Below are 18,958 nucleotides of genomic sequence, written 5' to 3' on the forward strand. Positions count from 1 at the left end.
ATATATATATATATATATATATATATATATATATATATATATATATGTAGTCACCACCACATACACTTTAAATATCTTACAATTCTATATGTTAATTATACCTCAATAAAGTTGAAATTTTAAAAAATCAGTTCATTGGAGGTGCAGGTGTTTGCAGTCGTTGACATTTGGAGTTGGATGAATGAGGTCTCAGAGATCAAGCACATAGGCACACAGCCAGGGAGTTCCTCGTGGCTCCCGTACCCAGGTTCTCCCAGGAGTCCCTGCTGGTGGGGAGGACACTGCTGTATGAGGACACATGTCCCGTCGCAGTACACGGTCAACTGTTTGTGTTTGAGGACGCTGATTTACAAATCTTGAAGATGGGTGCCAGTTATCTTAATAAAGTTGATGCATTAAAGAGAAAAACATAAACAGGAAAAAACACAGGCAACTAATTAGGAAATTAATGGTGGGAAAGGCATCTTTAAGGCCAATGTCAAAACAGATGAAAAGTGTGAAGAGAAAGTGAAATATTTGAACACAAAAAATAAAATATGTCAGGATGACAGAAACTAAAAGTAAAGAAATTAAGTTAAAAAGATGACAAATCAGAGGAAATATATGTATTTTTTTACAAATACAGAAAGAGAAAGCTTTATACTCTAAATACTGATACATGAAGAGATAATGAAGCTGCAGTAAAAGATGGATTGCTGCTGCTTCGGGCCAAGATGGAATCACAGGGTCCAGATTTACCCTCTCAGCTTAAACAAGTTTTTCAAAAAGGGGAAATACATGAAAACGACAGTTTTTAGCCATTCAGAGAATGGGGGTGAGCCCAGAGAGAGTCCAGGCCACAGTACAGGGTCGGGGGAGGTGGGGCTGGGGCAGCCCAGCATGTCTCTCAGCTGCAGTGACAGAGTTGGGTGTTGAGTGGGGCCCGGCAGCTGGGGTTTGCAGGGCAGAGAGGGCGCAGAGGGCACCCCAGTCTTCTGTTGAGTGCTGGTCAGTGCACGGGGATGAGGTGAGAACTGGAGGCCTGGGATCCAGGCTGATGGGTGCTCTGCTCATCTTCACAGTCAGGCTTCCAAGGTGCTCCATGCAGCTTCCATCCTCTACCTGGTAAAAGTGGTAAAGAACATAGAGAAATGGGCCCTGAAGTTTTCCTGGCTCGGGCCCAGAGATATGGTCACTGTCACTCACATTCCAGCTTTTCCTGGGTGAGAATTCAGGCACAGGCCATGCTTCATAGCAGCAAGAGCTGGAAAAAGACCGTTCTTGGCTACACTGCCACTTCCAAGAGCAGCTGTGGAGAACACAGTTTGTGCAGGATTACTTCAATACTGCACGTCAGTTGGGGAAATCAGGAATGCGTTAACTGCCTATTCTATTCAGTTGGATGAATTATTGTTCCCTTTTAAAGAGCATTTCCTCAAGAAAACTTATAATAGAAATAGTTCCTCTGTCCTTTTCATATGTATCTAAATCTTTTTAAAAGCTAAATAAGTCTCTTGCCAGCATTACAATCCAGAAATTTTTTTTTTAAGGGGCCAGACAGCTATCTCTTTGAAATGTAAACCTTAAGATAATGTTCCTATCTCTGTCACCAGGAAGTTTAGGCACTGGGTACCTTACTCTGAGCGGTAACTACCTGCTTGCCATAGAGATATGAGAACTTTCCCTTTTCCTTTGGATAAAGGCAATTAATTAGCAAGGATGGCCACCCATATTACAAGGTGAACTTATAACGAACTATAAAAGACTGTCTAGCAAGTGGAGCTGACAAGTCGTTTCGCGAGACGAGTTACTGTGTCTCTTGAGAGCATGTCTGTGGCCATGGTATCTGCTGAGCTGTATGAAAAGGTGAGGTTCGTTTCTCTCTTGGCAATCGCCTTAGCGGCTCACCTGTGATGCACCGCACCGTCTGGTTTGATGGTTATTCAACAAAAAACAAAACTGTTTTCTTTATTTCTACATTTGTGGAAATGATTTTCTGGGATGGCAGGAGATTTTATTTTTTAACAGCTTCTAAGAAACAATTGGCCACAAACACTTGCATTATTTCACCACTAAGAGGTGTTAATCATTGTCCTTATGATCCCATTTTTGAAAAATGACATTTTTACCTAACATAAGCACAATCCTGTTTTCTTTTTTCAGTTTGTATTTTCTATTTTTTAGTTTTTATACATTAGCTGTGAAATCCAGAAAAGCTGCAATTTCTAGTATCTTTTTCTTCCTTGGAGGAACCATGCGCCTACGGGTAGTACTATTTTATGTCATGGCTGGGCACTTATCCTAGTATTTTAGTGACACTTCTAGTTTTTCAGTTAAATGAACATGATGCAACCCCGCCTTTCCCTCTTCAGGTTGTGAGGGGAATCTCGGTTCTAACCCGAAAGGCCTCAGAGCAAAGTTTCCGGGACGCAAGCGACATCTTTCACACAAGCGACATCTTTCCTTGAACCCTAACAGGAGTAAAGACAAATGAGAAACTTGAGTCCCGGATCCCAGCGGGGAGTCCTCGAAACACCACACCTGTTAACCGCTGGAAGAGGTAGACTAACTATTAAGACCGTCCCTAACATGACGGCCTGCAGACTTTTGGGAAATAGAGTCCTGCTATTCGTCCCGCTACCCCGGTTGGGCCCTGCCAGGCCGAGTTCCGGCGCCCTCCTGCGCATGCGCACCTCACCCTGTGTGCGTGTTCGCGCACGCGCACTGCCGCCGCGCTGCTGTCGCTTCCTGTCGGTGCCCAGGTCACCGCTGGTCCTGGTTCCCAGGCTTTGGCCTCCTGCGGGCGAGGATCCCGGGGCCTGGGGACTGGATGCTGTCCGGCCGGGCCGGCACCCAGCAGGCGTGAGGCTTTGCGGGCAGGGTTCGCTCAGGCGGGCGGAGACTCGAGCGGGCACCCCCGGGCGCGACCCCGGAGCTCGCGGGCCAGGCCCGAGGGGCCGAGCGGCGGAGCAGGGGCGGCGGGCTCCGGACCCGGCCCGTCTGCATCGCGGCGGCCTGGCAGAGGCGCACGGCACAGTGAGGCCCCCGGGAGGAACGTTTTCCTGGGTGAGTTTGTCCCGTAGGCCCAGAGCCGGCTCCTCGGAACAGCGGCCTTGGGAGGCGGAGAGGCGGGGACCCAGGGAGAGAAGCGCCGGAGGGGCAGCCTCCATCCTGCAGCCTCGGGAGCCTTAGGGCAGATCAGCGAGTCCCGAAGGGGTAGGGCCTCGGGGCAGTTGTGGATCTTCCCACCCGCGGTGAGCAGGGTTGGGGGTAACTCGCCCCGGGCCAAGGACCCGAGAGTGTGCGACAGGGAGGGTTTGACGGCTTCCCGGAGATCCGAGTGCCTGGGCAGGCTGCTCCGGAATGGGCGCTCCCCTGAGACGTGAGAGTTGTAGGTTTCCCCGGGGAGCAGGGGGTCACAGCCTCCACCGCGGATGTGTGGTGTCCCCTCGTCCCCCCACACCCCAACGCCCCTTCTTCTGCCCCTGCCCAGATTCCACACGGGACTGTAAGGGTCCAAGAGGACCTTGTTGTCTGGCCTGTGTGTGTGCAGATTCCCTTGGTTCTGCCCTGTGGAGTCAACAGCAGTGCAGGATAGGTCTGCAAGGGTTATGTCCTGCTGCCTGGGTTGACAGAGGATGAGACTGGGCCTGAGAAGGGAGATGACTTGTCCAAGGTTAGTTACCAGGTGTGTAGGTGGGATGGTTAACAGGACTCAGACTCCCAGGCCAAGTGTTGTGTCCACTGTATTACCGTTAAGTCAAAGTAAGTTTCTTAAGAGAACCTTTTGAGCAGCATACTCAAGTTTGTAGAAATAATTTAAAGACTCAGCCATTCCTGAGTGTATCCCTTTCCTCAGAGCATCCTGTGGATTTTCTAATCTTAGGTATAGGTTAAAAGAGTTAGTAAGAAAGTAGATGACTATAACAAAATTTCTTTTTTTAATCTCTGTTTAATAATGGAGGATTATTTCAACAGGCTTTGATGTTCATTGACTAATAAGATATGTAGCCACTCATTCATGTGGGAATTACAGACGTACAGGTGGGTGCTCCTTCCTTATCATTCTTCCAGTCACTTCTGAAGGTTTAAAGGAACAGTCTCCCATAGGTGTCTTTCGTGGAACTTTCTGGGTAAGTGCTTATGCAGGAGCGTACTTCCTTGGCAGGCCAGATCACCCATAACTTTGTTTACTTGCATTTTCCATCTCCAGGTCTGCCTCCACTTTCAGTCCTCCACTTTTTCCCAAGAGCAGCAGAAAATGAATAAGTCTCTGGTGAGTTTCTTGGTGTATGTATTTATTCCCTAGTTTGTTTTATAATATACCTTAGGAAGAAATAGTTCAAACTTTAAGATGGGACGATAGAACAAGATAAAAGATGTGCTCAGACATCCCTGTCATGTTCGTATGTGCAGGCAGCATGATTCTTTGGCACTCCTTAAGCAGAGTACAAGTGTGCCTCATGTTCTTGCCGTTTGTCGCCAAAAAAATGACAAATACCGTCCATTACTTGAGGTACACTGGGGAGACAAAACGCTTCCTGTTTTCTCATGGGTTTTAAAGATTTCGTTGACGATCTCGCTGTAATTGTGACTAGCCTTTCTAAATGACAGGCCCTAAGCCATTGCCATTGGTGCCTTGTGCTCCTGTAAGCCAAGGGCGTACTGCTCGGGGAGCATGCAGGGCACATAACTTCCTTGCTGATGAACACATTGTTGACCCATAGATATGTTTTTACTGCTGATCCAGGGATAAAATGAGGACCATCTAGAGGAATGGTCCTCTCACCCTTCAAATAAGTCTCCCCAGTATCATCCCGGTCGTCTATTGGTGTTGCACAGCAGACCATGTGGTGACGTCTCTGGCAGAGACCCCTCATCTCCCATTCACGTTTGATCCTGTAGCCCACAGTCTTGGGTATGTCCTTGCCCCGCCCCTCCATCTGACCTGGTAAAGGTCACCTGTGATCTAGCATACAAACCCAGTGGGGATTTGCCAGTCCGAGCCTTCCACTGCCGCCTTGCCCATCTGCACTTTCCTCTGTTGGTTTCTTTCTGTGACATATCTCTCCTTGCTGTCCTCCTGACTTTTCTTCTGCCATCTTCATGTGCTGTTCTTGCACCTTTGGCTTATGACTCTACACCCCTCTGACCTCACCCTCTGTGTTTTTAACTACTAGCTCTGTTTTCCCACTGGGACCAGATACCACTACCATGCCAGCGCCTCCATGGAGTAGGTCCGAAGGACACCTCCAGTTAATAGAGCCAATATATCCAAAAGTAATTGTTTATAAACCGCCATCTATGTCTTCTGTTGCCGTATTGGACATGGTTCCATCATCCAGCCTGTCATATGTCCAGAAAAATGGGATTCATTCTAAACTTCTTCCTCTCTTACTGCATTTGATTATTCAGGTTTATTAACGTTACATTCTAAATGGTTTTTATCTCTTCCCCTCCACCCTGTCCCTGCTCCCATTAAAATAGCTTACTTGTTCATTCCTGGACTGTTACAGGAACTTCCTTTCTGTGCTGTTACTTCTTTCCGCAGCTAGCTCCAGTGTATTTTCTATGTTGAGTATTTCTCCTGAAGTGTCAATCATATCATGTTGTCTCCATGTGGCAAGCACTTTAGAGGCTCCCTGAGTGACTAGAAAAACAAGGTTGCCATTACGCTGAGGTGAGGAAGACTGCAGGAAAAGCAGGTTTGAGAAAAGGCCAGAATTATTATAGGTTGTAGGTATTTTAAAGTGAGCTATCACCATGATATGCAAGTGGAGATGGCAGCATCTATGTAATTACCCGGTGCTGGGTTTGGGTTTTTTCTCCATTAATAGACTATTTTTAGAGCAGTTTTAGGTTTACAGAAAACTTGAGCAGACAGTACAGTTCCCATGTACCCCTCCCCTCTCTATTTCCCATTGTTAACATCTTACATTAGTGTGGTACATTGTTACAGTTGAAGGATCAATCTTGATATATTATTAGCTAAAGTCCACAGGGTTCACTCTGTGTTGTGTGGTTTAGGCTTTAACAAATGTATAATGGTATGTATCCACCATTACAGTGCCATACAGGACAGCTTCAGTACCCTAAAGCCCCCTGGGCGCCACCTTTTCGTCCCCTCCACCCCCATCCCTAACCCCTGGTAACCTTTTTACTGTCTGTTTGTTTTTGCCCTTTCCTGAACGTCATGGTTGGAACCATACAGTATGTAGCCTGTGCAGAGGGGCTCATTTCTACATTCGTGTCCACTGCCGATCTTTCTATCAGGATACTGTTTGTTGTGTTTTTCTTACTGACTTATAGTCTTAGATGTTTGTAAATTTTTCCAGTTTGGGTCATGTTAGTAAACATTTTCTAGCAAGTTCGTCTTTTTACTTTACTTTCCAGGGTTATTTTCATTTTGAGAAATTGACTACTCTGTATGTTTTAAATTTCTCAAAATGACCAAGTTTGCATGGGTAAGATTTCTAGTTCAAGAGTACCATCTTCAGCTGGAACTGGGGTGCAGCTTCTTTAATGGTGGTTGTGAGTGGGATGAATTTGATCTGATCTGGTGGGTCTCCATTTTTTTTGGTTCTGTGTTCCCCTTACTGCTCTGGAGTACTGCGTCACTTGCTTTCCGTGGACAGGCCATGTAGGTGGTGCACTGACTCCTGACTCCGGAGGCTCTGTCTGTCCGAGAATGTCGTCCTTTTCCCTTCTGTGCAAGAGACTGTTGTGGGTCGGGGATCCTTGGACGGAGGTCTTTGGCCCCAGTGGGCTCACTGTTCTTTGTCGTTTGGTTCCCAGCGATGCATGTCACTCTGACCCAGAGGCAGCCGTGCTACACAGAGCCCATGCGTAAAAGTCCTCTTGGGCCTTGGTCATTTACAGTCCTCTGGGGAATACTCTTTTTCTGTCAGTCTTTCCTAATGGAGTTCCAGTGCTTCCCCTCCTGGGCAGTCATGAAAGGACTCTCAGAATGGTGAGGAGAGCATGTTCTCCCTCCCCCACAGCAGGGGAGTGTGTGGCATCCTCTGTGTCAGAAACCTGACTGAGAAAGCAGTGGGCTGAGATGGTCACAGAAGTATCTCACTTCCATGCCTGATGTTCTGGCTTGTGTGACAGGGTGTAAGCAGTTTTGACTCCCTGATCACAAAGCTATCTCTGGACGGTTACTGTACTGAGTGGTCTTTCAAGACACAGGTTTTTCCCATGTCTTCCGAAACTAACCTAAAAGACCTAAATATCCACAGTTCTGATGGGTTTTTTAATTTGTTACCCAAATTTTCTGAAACCCACTTTTTAAAGTTTAAAATGCTCCTAAAGCTTTGTGTTTAAGCCAGAGAATGAACAATGCAATTTCCCCCTTCCCCCTTTATGCATAAGTGTGAACTTGGGCAAGCTACTTAAACCTGTCACGAAATCAGAAATCACTTTGGAACATTCATGGTGATGCTGTTTTGAAGCAGTGACAGTGCGTGACGAATACGCATTGTTAATGACTGTTCTTGTGGCAGGCCCTGCTCAGACCTGCTGTAGTTAACCCGTGCAGTAAAACACAGAACAAGGGTGTGTGTTGTCCAGTCTACTTGCTGCTTTGGTAGTCATGGCATACACTGCAGGTTGGCTCCTTCTGTAAGCTGGAGGAGGAATAGGTTTGGACAGGAACAGCAGTTGGATTTCAGACATGTTGACTTTCAGATCTGGGACATAGGTGTTTAGGAGAGAAGTCTGGGCTGACAATACAAATTTAGGAACTGCTGATAGGAGGTGGTAGTAATTAAAGTCACGAGGCTGGATGGGATCAGCATCACAGCAGGGAGTACCCACAGCACAGTAAAGGACCAAGGACTGAGCCCCAGGGCTCTAACTCAGGATGGCTTGGAGGAGAGGAGGCAGCCGAGGCACCTGAGCAGGAGGGGCCAGGGAGCAACAGGAGAAGCAACGCGAGCAAAGTACATCCTGTGTTTCCACGAGTGCTTCTCAGACCTGTGCTCTTCGGGGGCAGGGGCTGAGTCTGTTGGTCTCAGTGTCCACAACAACCAGGACTGTTCCTGGCTCATGATGCAAGGCAGCAGCTTCTTTTATTGGTATACACTGAATGAACTCTTTTCAGTGTATTTCTCACATATTTATCTTCTTTCCCAATATGTAACATTAAAAAGATATACAATGTTCATAGCTGACTTTACCAGTGAGCTCGGTAAGCTCTGGTCCCTGTACACCTTCTCTGTGTCACCCGATTCCGATCACGGTGTCATTACAGGAGCCAGTGTCGTTCCAGGATGTGGCCGTGGACTTCTCCCAGGAGGAGTGGCAGCAGCTGGACCCTGAGCAGAAGACAACCTACAGGGATGTGATGCTGGAGAACTACAGCCACCTGGTCTCCGTGGGTGAGGGGAGCTTGCTTCCTGAGTTGCTAAGATATATGAGATTTCCCTCAAGCTTACTGAATTTAACTTTGAATTTGATGGGACAAATGTGACTATGTTTTGGGCACCAGACAGGGCATTTTGGCCTTCACCTCCCCAATGAAAGGTTCTAATTTTAATACCGTTCAGATGGGCACTTCAGTTGTGTAGTTCGTAAAGCAGCCATTTCCTCAGACAGAAGCCCAACAGCCAGGCTCAAGTTCTCTTTCATTTCTGTTAACAGGGTGTCACATTATCAAACCGGAAGTTATCATCAAGTTGGAGCAAGGAGAAGAGCCATGGATAGTAGAAAGAGAATTCCTACTTCAGAGCCACCCAGGTGTGTTAGTGGAGGCAGCGACGAGGCTGGTAACTCGGCAGTGTTTGCCCCAGGAAGTTTTAATGGTCCTAAACCTTTAGAAGTGACGAGAGAGGTATTTGTATGCTTTAGCTACCTGATTCTCACTCCCAAAGACATCTTTCTTCTCCATAAAAACTTACAATTGTAGAGCTTTTCCATGCATACCCGACCAAGAACCAAAACCCAATCACTTCCTTCTTCCTCTTAAACCTTGGGTCTTGCTCACTTTTCGGCATTTTCAGTAACCCATTGCCATAGATTCTTTTTGTTTTTAGGCATTCGTAAGTCTGTTATTAAAAAATACCTTGGGGTGACTGGCTAGCTCAGTTGGTCAGAGCGTGGTGCTAATAACACCAAGGTTGCCAGTTCAATTCCTGCATGGGCCACTGTGAACTGCACCCTCCTTAAAAAAAAAAAAAAAACACCTTATGCGACCCTTATTGTTCTTATTGCCTTCTTCTTTACTGTGAAATGCTTTGACATGTTTCTATCCCCAATTTCACTTCTCTTTCTTTTGAGGTCAGATTCCAAACCCCGTTCTGTGCCTAAGCCAGTCCCTTCAGTTCACCTGTGTTGTCGTGTGCACTTGTGCTGGTCATTCCTGAGATCCAGTCCTTCTTAAGTTTGGTGACAGCAGGAGCTGGGTCTCCCTCTTTCCCGAACATTCGTTTTCATCTTGTCTGTTTTATCTACTGTTCTGTTCCCAGTGCCTTAAATACTATCCTGTCATAGCAGGTGCTTGTTTGTCCTGCCACACCCTTCAGAAATGTATCTGAAGGACCTGTTTCTTCCTTCAGCGGCCCGTTCAGTAAAGGGCTCCTCCTGTCCCGGTCCTTCGGGTCTGTGTGTGTGCTCTATGCGCATCATCTGCCTGTTGTCTGGTGCTTCCTGTGCTTGCAGTACAGCAGCTCTTCATTGCAGTGGATGCAGACGGCTCACCTGAAGTTCCCAGTCTCACAGGATGAACCTGTTCCCTCCTAAAGGGAACTTCAAGTCCTCATCCTTTAAGAGTCACCACAATATCAGCCCTGTGGGACCTGGAGAAATTGATTTTCTGCTGTTTGCCAAAACTCTTGCTAAACTTCATTTGGTCCAGAAATGCATTCTGTTCATGTGATTATTGTCCCTACAGCTTTACGCTTCAGTGGGATGCACTTTATTTGGCAGATAACACTTTCTTTAAGTCTTGAGCTCAAATTTTCAAATCCTTCCCTCAAAGTTTTTCCTTCCAAGTCTTATCATTACTCCAGATTCTTCCTTCTCTCAGCTGTGACTCCACCTCATGGTGATACCTTAAAAAAAGCTTAGGTTGATCAAGGAATCTGTTATTTGATAGAATGTTTCTTGCTTGAGCTTCTTTCCTCCCTGGATTATAATCCTATAAAGAAAAGAAAGAACATTTCCTACCTCGCTGTCGTATGTAACGTATAGTACATATTTTTTTCTTTGACTACCTGAAGAGCCAGGTAGGTGACAGAACTTCCTTGTCCATCCATTCAGAAATAATTTACAGGTAATTATTTCAAAATATGTGTCCCTAGGTCACATTCCCATATATTCTGCAGGTACTTGAAAGATACCATTGTGATTCAGAGTAAGAACAACTTCTCTGATTTCTATTAGGGGTTCAAGAGAAGTAGGAAGTAGAGTCATACTTTCTGAGAGGTTTTGGTTAAGAAAGGAGAACAGCTACACAGAGTAATTTAAATCCACCATTCACACGGACAGTTAATGTTCATTGCAAGGGCTGAATCACTCTGTGCTAAAATGATTGTGTGGTAAGTATTTTCAACTTTAAGGGAAAATGGAGCTAACTGAGATGAGAAAGGATTTGAGAAGTGTTTTTTTAAAGTCTGGACACCTCCTGAAAGATAGGTTTTGAGTAGATCAAAGCTGGAAGTCAAGCAAACTGAGTGAAACAACAGGAGCAGAGACTTGTGGCTGCAGGTGAGCTGGGCACTGTTGGTGCCACCGCAATCTCAGTGTAAGCCGATAGAGAATGCCGTAGCCTGTAACCTGTCTCTCCCAACTTGATATGAAGCGATACGCTGTGGAATGCTGATCCACCATCTCCAAAACCAGTTCCTACTGGGTATATCTTATGATCCTTTGTCAAGCAAATAGGTTGATTTTCCTGGAGCAGGAATTATTTCAGTAGACGAGTGTAATCCTAGTTTGGAGTCACATTATAAATCCAGGTGGTGAAAGCATTCCTTATCAGATACCCCACCCCCACACCACCTCACCCCCCACCCGTTTTGCCTGTTGTGATATTTTGACAGTGGACTCAGGGAAGTTGTAGGTTTTGGAGGACAAGGTTGATATGGTTTCATCTGATGTGGATAATAACAAGTACAATAGTCAAGTTCATCTAAAAATTTGTAAGAAAAGTAAAAATAAAGGTCATGGTTTTAGGAGCAGGTTGAGGAATCTGAGTTTTAACATTTGTACACTAAACGAAACTCAGGCATGGATAGGGAAGTGCAGTTCACATTCAGAATTAAGTGACAGTAGTGTATCCATGTCAAAGACAAGATGTGTTTAAGGAAATTGTCGGGATTGAAAATGGGCAAAATAATTGCTAAACTTACTGAGCATGTATTTTGTGCCAAATGTTGTTCTGAGTGCGTTATATTTATGAACTTGTGTAATCCCACAACAACCCCATGAAGTCGGTGACATTGTTTCCATGTGACCAGTGGATGGTCCTGAGTCTGAGGGCAGCTACGTGACTTGCCCTGGTTCACCTAGCCAGAGTTCATGCTGTGTTGTCCAAATAGGAACAAATAGAGTTTCATGGTCAGAATGAGTTCAGTTTAAATCACAACAGCATTAGAATATTTAAGAAATCTAAAACTTTTGAGAGGATGGCATTGCTCTGTGGTCTGTTTTGCACTTCCTGTTGGACATACTTGTTCCATGGGACTCTCCTATGTGGAACAGAATTAGAGTTAGAGCCTGGTTACAGGACAGTTACTCTAAACATGAGAAAATTTAGGTGTCAGTTTATTGGCATGACTTTGTGGAATCTGAAAAACAAAAAGGCAAAATAGTTTGGAAAGATCTACTCTAATCAACATGTTACCACAAAAATTTCAGTAAAAGGTGACAGTGTCTTAGATTATAAACTGTCTCCCAAGTTGATATGAAATGATACAGTGTAAAGTGCTGCTCTTCCTCCTCCAAAACCAATCCATTCTTGGAGATATTACGGCCCTCCTTGTCCAGCTGCCCTATCAATTGACCCCATTTACTGTGAGTCCTCTCATAGCTACATTGATTTAGCACCCTGTCTTCTGATCATTACTCCGTGTTTATATTTTACCTTCCATACCCAGTTTTCAACAAAACCTTATAAAGCAGCAGAGGTCAAAGGTGCTTGTATTTTTGTCAGTTTACTCCTTTCCTCACCACTGGAGATTGGGGTGTGTGTGTATGTTTATTCCAAACCAAAGAATAAGGGAAAAAAGTACACATGAAATTATTTCCATCTGTCCCTGAAGCTAACATCTACGCTACAATGAAAGGCTTGTGTATGCCACATTCCATATGTTATGTTGGACAATGTACAAAATTTGGTTAATTTTGCCTCTTTTTAGAAGAAGTCTGGAAAGTCAATGTGATAGAGAGAGTCCAGGAAAATGAAGACAAATATTCAAGGCAAAGTGTATCCATCAAAAACAAAACCCTGAGTGAAGAGAGAGGCAATGTTCTTGGTAAGACTTTTAATGTGGAAACAAGCCCTGTTCCTTCAACAAAAATATCCTATAAATGTGACTCATGTGAAAAGAGTTTGAAATCGATTTCAGAATATATTAGCAGTGACGGAAGCTATGCAAGACTGAAACCTGATGAATGTAGTGCATGTGGGAAGTCACTTCTCCACATGAAGCTTGAGAAAACTCATCCAGGAGGTAAACCTTATGTATTTAATCAAAATAGGGAAGCTTATACTCTAAATGAAGGAAGTATTTATCAGAACATTCACATTTTGGAGAAACCCTTTGAATATATTGAATGCCAGAAAGCCTTTCAAAAGGATCCAGTTTTTGTTAGTCCCATTGAGGAGAAGCCCTATAAGTGGAATGAATCTGACTTAGCCTTTCTCCAAATGTCAAACCTCAGTGTACACCAGACATCTCATATGGAAATGAAGCCCTATGAATGTACTGCATGTGGGAAATCCTTCTGTAAAAAGTCAAAATTTATTATACATCAGAGGACTCACACAGGAGAGAAACCTTATGAATGTAATCAGTGTGGGAAGTCCTTCTGTCAGAAGGGAACCCTCACTGTACATCAGAGAACACACACAGGGGAGAAGCCCTATGAATGTAATGAATGTGGGAAAACCTTCTATCAGAAGTTACACCTCATTCAACATCAGAGAACTCACTCAGGAGAGAAGCCCTATGAATGTAGTTATTGTGGAAAATCCTTTTGCCAGAAGACACACCTCACACAACACCAGAGAACACATTCAGGAGAGAGACCCTATGTTTGTCATGACTGTGGAAAAACCTTCTCCCAGAAGTCAGCACTTAATGACCATCATAAAATTCACACAGGTGTGAAACTCTATAAGTGTAACGAGTGTGGGAAATGCTTCTGCCGCAAGTCTACTCTCACTACGCATCAGAGGACACACACAGGAGAGAAACCCTACGAATGTAATGAATGTGGGAAATTTTTCTCTCGGTTATCGTATCTCACGGTACATTATAGAACTCATTCAGGAGAGAAACCCTATGAATGTAACGAGTGTGGAAAAACTTTCTACCTAAATTCAGCCCTCATGAGACACCAGAGAGTACACACAGGAGAGAAACCATATGAATGTAATGAATGTGGAAAATTATTCTCCCAGTTGTCATACCTCACTATACATCATAGAACTCATTCAGGAGTGAAACCCTATGAATGTAACGAATGTGGGAAAACCTTCTACCAGAATTCAGCCCTTTGCAGACATCGGAGAATACATAAAGGCGAGAAGCCCTATGAATGTTACATATGTGGAAAATTTTTCTCTCAGATGTCATACCTCACTATACATCATAGAATTCATTCAGGAGAAAAACCCTATGAATGTAATGAGTGTGGGAAAACCTTCTGCCAGAATTCAGCCCTTAATAGACATCAGAGGACGCATACAGGAGAGAAAGCCTATGAGTGTTACGAATGTGGAAAATTCTTCTCTCAGATGTCGTATCTCACTATACATCATAGAATTCATTCAGGAGAGAAACCCTTTGAATGTAATGAATGTGGAAAAGCCTTCTCTCGGATGTCATACCTCACTGTCCACTACAGAACTCATTCAGGAGAGAAACCCTATGAATGTAGTGAATGTGGGAAAAAATTCTACCACAAATCAGCCTTCAATAGCCACCAGAGAATCCATAGGAGAGGAAATATAGATGTACTTGATGTAGGCAGGCTTCTCTGAACTCAGATCTCATTTTATGTCAGAACCTTTTCAATATAATGTATAAGAAACTCCTACCGGAGAATGTGGACCAGCCTTTTGCATTAGTCAGACTTGTAATCTGAAAGTTCACAGGGTAGAAAGTACAATTCCAACAAGACCACGTGACTTGCTCAATACCAGACTATACAAGAGTAAAAATTTATAAACATGTAGAATGTATATACATTTCACCGTGGATTCAAACTGTTTTACATATCAGGGAATTGACACCAAGGGGAAATGTTATTTTAAGGAAAACATACTCCTTTTGAAATTATTAATACTAAAAGTTATGTTTCTGATATAATATCAAGCTTTTTATAAAAAAACAAACAAAACCTGTTGTGAATAAACATACTCCTTGTGTAAATAGAAGCTGTAAAATCATCAGATAGCTAATCAAGACAGCAACAGAGCCACAATTAAACTCTTCTATAGGTGGTTCCTGAGAGTGTAGGACTTTTTGTTTGCTTGCTTTTTAGGATGCTACATTACACAAATTGTATGCTCATTCTGAATCATGTTTGAAATGGCACTGTATCCTTATTAGAATAATTTGTAAGACACAGGGTATGATTACCCATTTTAAATACTACCACCATGTTAGTATCATAATATGCATTGTTATTGAACTAATATTTGGTAGATATAAAGTATTCTCCTTCTTGTACTCATCCCTGGCACTTATAAAAGTATTTGATCATTGTTAATGAACTAAATATTCCATAAAGAAGCCAATGTTTTTATGTTTTTAACTCTTGAGTCAGCAAGAGATAGAAATGTATGCATAAGATAGATGGGAGACTGCATAGGTAGTTTTAAATTGTCAATGCCAGAAGTCTCCAGTAGTGAGAAACAACTAGTGCTCATTGAACTGAAATGTATACAGTTTTAAAATGTACTTAAAATATTCCCATTTTTATATAATTTTTTTCATCTACTGTTTTTATTTGGATGCCTACATTAAGTGTAAGTGTGCAGAGCACACATACGTCACGGGAATTATCTGTATTTTTATTTGATATAATAGTGATTTTAAGCATTGCTCTCTACTCCTGTTCCCGAATGAACTGAGAACACATTCATGTGGCTTTGTGGAGACGTTGAGCGGCCACCCTAGTCATTCTCTCCTTAGTGTTTGTTTGCTGACAGTTTGGGTATCCATTTCTCCTCATGGAATGGGGGATAAATCATGACTAGTTTCAACCAATAATGATAATACCTTTCTCACTGCCAGCAAGAGTAGTCACAGGACCCAATTATAGACACATAAAAGAGCTATCTGACAGTTTCTGGAAAAGTTTTCCTCAGAATTCAAGGAGTCCTGCAGGGTGAAGTGGAATCTTGTGCTGAACATTTCCTTGTTGGTTTGTGATGCCTGGTTATGTCTTCCAACAATGAATGAGAATTTAAGCATGGCAGAGCAGAAAGACCGGAAGGAGCTGGATGATGTTGCTGAGCCTCTGAACTACCAGCCGAGGAGCCACTCCACTTCTGGACTGTTTCTTTTGTGAAAGACTACATTTATTTTTAAGTCTGTTGACCTAGGTTGCTCTGTTAGTGGTAACTGAAGATACAGAGTTACACTTTTGTAGGAGTTACACAATTGAGAAGTGAACTTTAGGTAAATCACTTATTTTGACGTGTTGATATAGAGATTTATTTTCTGTAAATTTTGATGTAAGTAGTTTCAGCTTTAGAAACAATTAAACGTGTACATTTCCTTAAATTGTTACGTCATTAACCTGAGGACCTTTGAAACCTGATATAGTATTAGCTATACTTCCTTTTTATAATGCATGACATAAATTTTGTTTCGGTTAATTTGTGTTATTCATGGATCGTTGTTACTATGTTAGTTGACACATACGATGTAAGGACCTACTTTGGTTTGCTTTCCTGTGATTATCCTGATAGTCTATATTATCTGAATAATTTACCCTTACCACTCAGATGAAATGCCCTATTTTTCATGTATTTCAATCACTCGTGATGCCTGTTTTGTTGCTCAGCACTTCTCTTCTTCTGGATGATTGTGAGTATGCTACATAATAGGAATTAAAAGTCTGGTAGTTTGTACAGTTGTGGGTAGGAACTATATATTCATAGTATTTTTGTTGAAATGGTATTTACAAAGGTTTCCCACACTAGTGTGTCATCATTATAGCTTAAATACACATGCATATTAAGTAAAATATTTGAAAAGTTTAAGTGGTTTACCACATTCTTTTTGTGGAGAGCCTGCACACAAAAGGGCTGGTACATGTAAGTGGTCCTAAACTGCCTCTGCAGTAATGTAGGCATGTAATTTCTTCATAATTTCACAGATATCAATGTTGTCATGTTATTACATCTCGGAAATTAGGGTCAAGAGTATGTCCTAATTTAACTGGCACTGTTTTTCTTCCTTAGATATAAAGTAATGGTCTGTCTTAGATTTGATGGCATGCTATATTTGAAAAGTTTTTAACTATTTCTGGCAAGCATGTAAGCTACTCAGGACTGAGTCAGTGAGAGCAATGTGGGGACTGGTTCAGTTCACCTCTCCTGCAGCAAGGACTAAAAATGGAATGGAGGCAGAGTACACATACTTGCTGCTTACACACAGTGACCCCCGATTTGTGATGTGAGCAGATTAGGAACCCTAAGGGGGCTTATCAAGGGCTGAGCAGGAGGTCAGCTCTTCCTGGCAGGTGGAGGTGAGATTACCTCAGTTTTTTCAATCATCTCAGGGCTAATGAAATGATGGTTCAGTTGTTGTTTGCATGGCCTCTCAAATAGGTCAAAATGAAGACACAGTTTTAACACCTGGGCCACATTCTGTCAGGCTACAGGGTCACCCTCTCTTACTTCATCTCAATATGCCTGGCTGGGCTGTCCAGGGAAGCTCCCCAGAGGAGGCTGTATAAGAAGCCACGTGATTGCAGCCCAGATAACTGCCAGCTTTATAGCATGCCTCCAATTAAAACAAGGAAATACTTTTTTAAAATTGTTTGTCTTTTTTTCTCTTAACAGAGATAACTACATCACAAATCAATTGCTTTCCCTTCCTTGTCTGATTCCTGCCAAATCGAGGCACTGGTGTAGGCTAGTGACTTGTTTCCACAGCCCAACTCTGGAGAAGCCATGATATCAGAGCAGATCATGGGTCAGGGAACTAAACTGAGTGGGGGACAGCTTGGCGGCAGATGTGGCTCTTCTGTGGGGAAGGTATTGGTAGCCAGACACAGTGGAGAGGCAGGTGCTGAAGAAAACTTCTGGGTTGTAATCTTTCTTTACCCTGTACTTTTACTCGTCACTATAGTGTCCCAAGCACACTGGCCCACCATGGTGCCTACACGACAGGAAAGCAGACACATCAGCTCGGCACTGCAGTGGCTCCATTAGAGGAGCCCCTCGGTCCAGCTGGGATGAGGGGTGCACACAGCAGACAGGTAGGGTGTCAGCCTGGAGCATCCTCTCTTCACTGCAAAGCCACATCCTCACAGGAAGTGGGCACATTTTTCTGGATGGAGGAAGTAATTCTGGTGATTGTGTAAAATGCCCAGAAGAGAGGAATCAGGAAGGGAGTTTGTCCCCACTGGAGGTGGGCTTTCCTTCTGTAACACGTACCTCTACTTAAATACACCTGAGCAGCAGGAACTAGAGATCAACACCTCCCTGCTACTCGTATCAACCAAGACTTGTAGATACCCCAGTGAAAATTCCAGAAAAAGCAGTCAGACATATGAGTTTCACAAGAGATAGCACACCATATGTACACAGCTGACAAGCTTAATGGTATATGGAAATCCAGATTTCACATTTTTTCAACAGACGTCCTTGAAGAAAAGTATATTGATAATATGAAACAGGAACAGAGAGCTACCCCAAAAAAGGTGGGTGGTGCTGGCATCAATAATTATGAAATAATTCAATAGATTAATAACAATTCAAACAGCCAAAAACTAGACTGATGACAGTTCTCTCAGAACACAAGAAAGAATAAAGAAAGGCAATGTGAAAGAAAAACAAGATAGTAGAGATAGTATCCACGTACTTAGATTCCCAAAGAAAGAGACAAGATAGGAAGAAAGTGTATGAATAAAAAATCAGAATTGAACAAGAATGAGATTAAGAGGAGCTTCTGTGATGCCAAATGGAAAGACACAGAAAACCTCATCAGTCTATAAAGGAAAACTTGTATCACCTAAAACATGACCAACAACTAGCATCCACGAGGGTGCCTGCAACCAAGTGAGCAAAGGGCAGGACGTCCCCAGGAGGGGACGTGACAGGCTGCACCGGAAATCATTAGTATTTAGAAAATGCAAGTTAAACAAGATACCCCTTGACACCAGAACGGCAAAAATGGCAGCCGTGTATAATGAGCACTGACAAGGATGTGAATGGTAATTGGTAATGTTTGTACACTGTGCAAAATCATAGAGCCGCGATGGAAAATTGACCTGCAAGTACCTTTTACAATTAGTAATGTATGTGCCTTACCCTAATCTGCTTATATATCCCAGAGAAGTTGTATACACACGAGGATGTATACATGGGGAATGTCATCACAGTGCAATTTATGAGATAGTCTAGGTGAATGTCACTGGAAGAGAGAAAACGTGCGTCATTCTGTGGAGTCTGCCCAGCAGGTTGAAGTACATGTCATATCTGTGTAGCACATTTGCTAAAATCTTCTAGATATGAATGGAAAAAATTGATGGAATGAGAATTCCTGTAACTAAACAGTATTTGTGTCAATTA

General features: G+C 43.2%; 1 protein-coding gene and 1 long non-coding RNA gene across 3 annotated transcripts in view; one reads left to right on the forward strand and one right to left on the reverse strand.

Annotated features, from left to right (window-relative positions):
* The first annotated feature begins 2,715 nt into the window (after positions 1-2,715).
* On the forward strand, positions 2,716-16,420 carry ZNF12 (zinc finger protein 12). The gene is made up of 5 exons (XM_019637525.1): positions 2,716-3,045; positions 4,193-4,255; positions 8,234-8,360; positions 8,623-8,718; positions 12,339-16,420. Exons 2-5 carry the CDS (start codon positions 4,241-4,243, stop codon positions 14,186-14,188), a joined length of 2,088 nt encoding a protein of 695 aa, XP_019493070.1. The 5' UTR covers positions 2,716-3,045; positions 4,193-4,240; the 3' UTR covers positions 14,189-16,420.
* LOC109380202 (uncharacterized) overlaps positions 4,262-18,958 on the reverse strand; it is a 35,903-nt gene continuing 21,206 nt past the window's right edge. Inside the window, exon 6 of one of the 2 annotated variants that reach the window (XR_002123400.1) lies at positions 4,262-5,629. This is a non-coding gene — a long non-coding RNA (uncharacterized LOC109380202). Of the gene's footprint in view, positions 5,630-8,711; positions 10,118-18,958 lie in introns of those variants that run through there. The other variant, XR_002123399.1, reaches the window with a different exon arrangement.

The sequence above is a fragment of the Hipposideros armiger genome, unplaced genomic scaffold (assembly GCF_001890085.2).
Source record: "Hipposideros armiger isolate ML-2016 unplaced genomic scaffold, ASM189008v1 scaffold_33, whole genome shotgun sequence".
Taxonomy (NCBI): domain Eukaryota; kingdom Metazoa; phylum Chordata; class Mammalia; order Chiroptera; family Hipposideridae; genus Hipposideros; species Hipposideros armiger.

Excerpts from the sequence above, each read along its gene's own strand:
- ZNF12 (XM_019637525.1), top strand. Across the intron at positions 8,361-8,622 it reads CAGCCACCTGGTCTCCGTGG|GGTGTCACATTATCAAACCG; the intron begins GTGAGGGGAGCT and ends TTCTGTTAACAG. Across the intron at positions 8,719-12,338 it reads CCTACTTCAGAGCCACCCAG|AAGAAGTCTGGAAAGTCAAT; the intron begins GTGTGTTAGTGG and ends GCCTCTTTTTAG.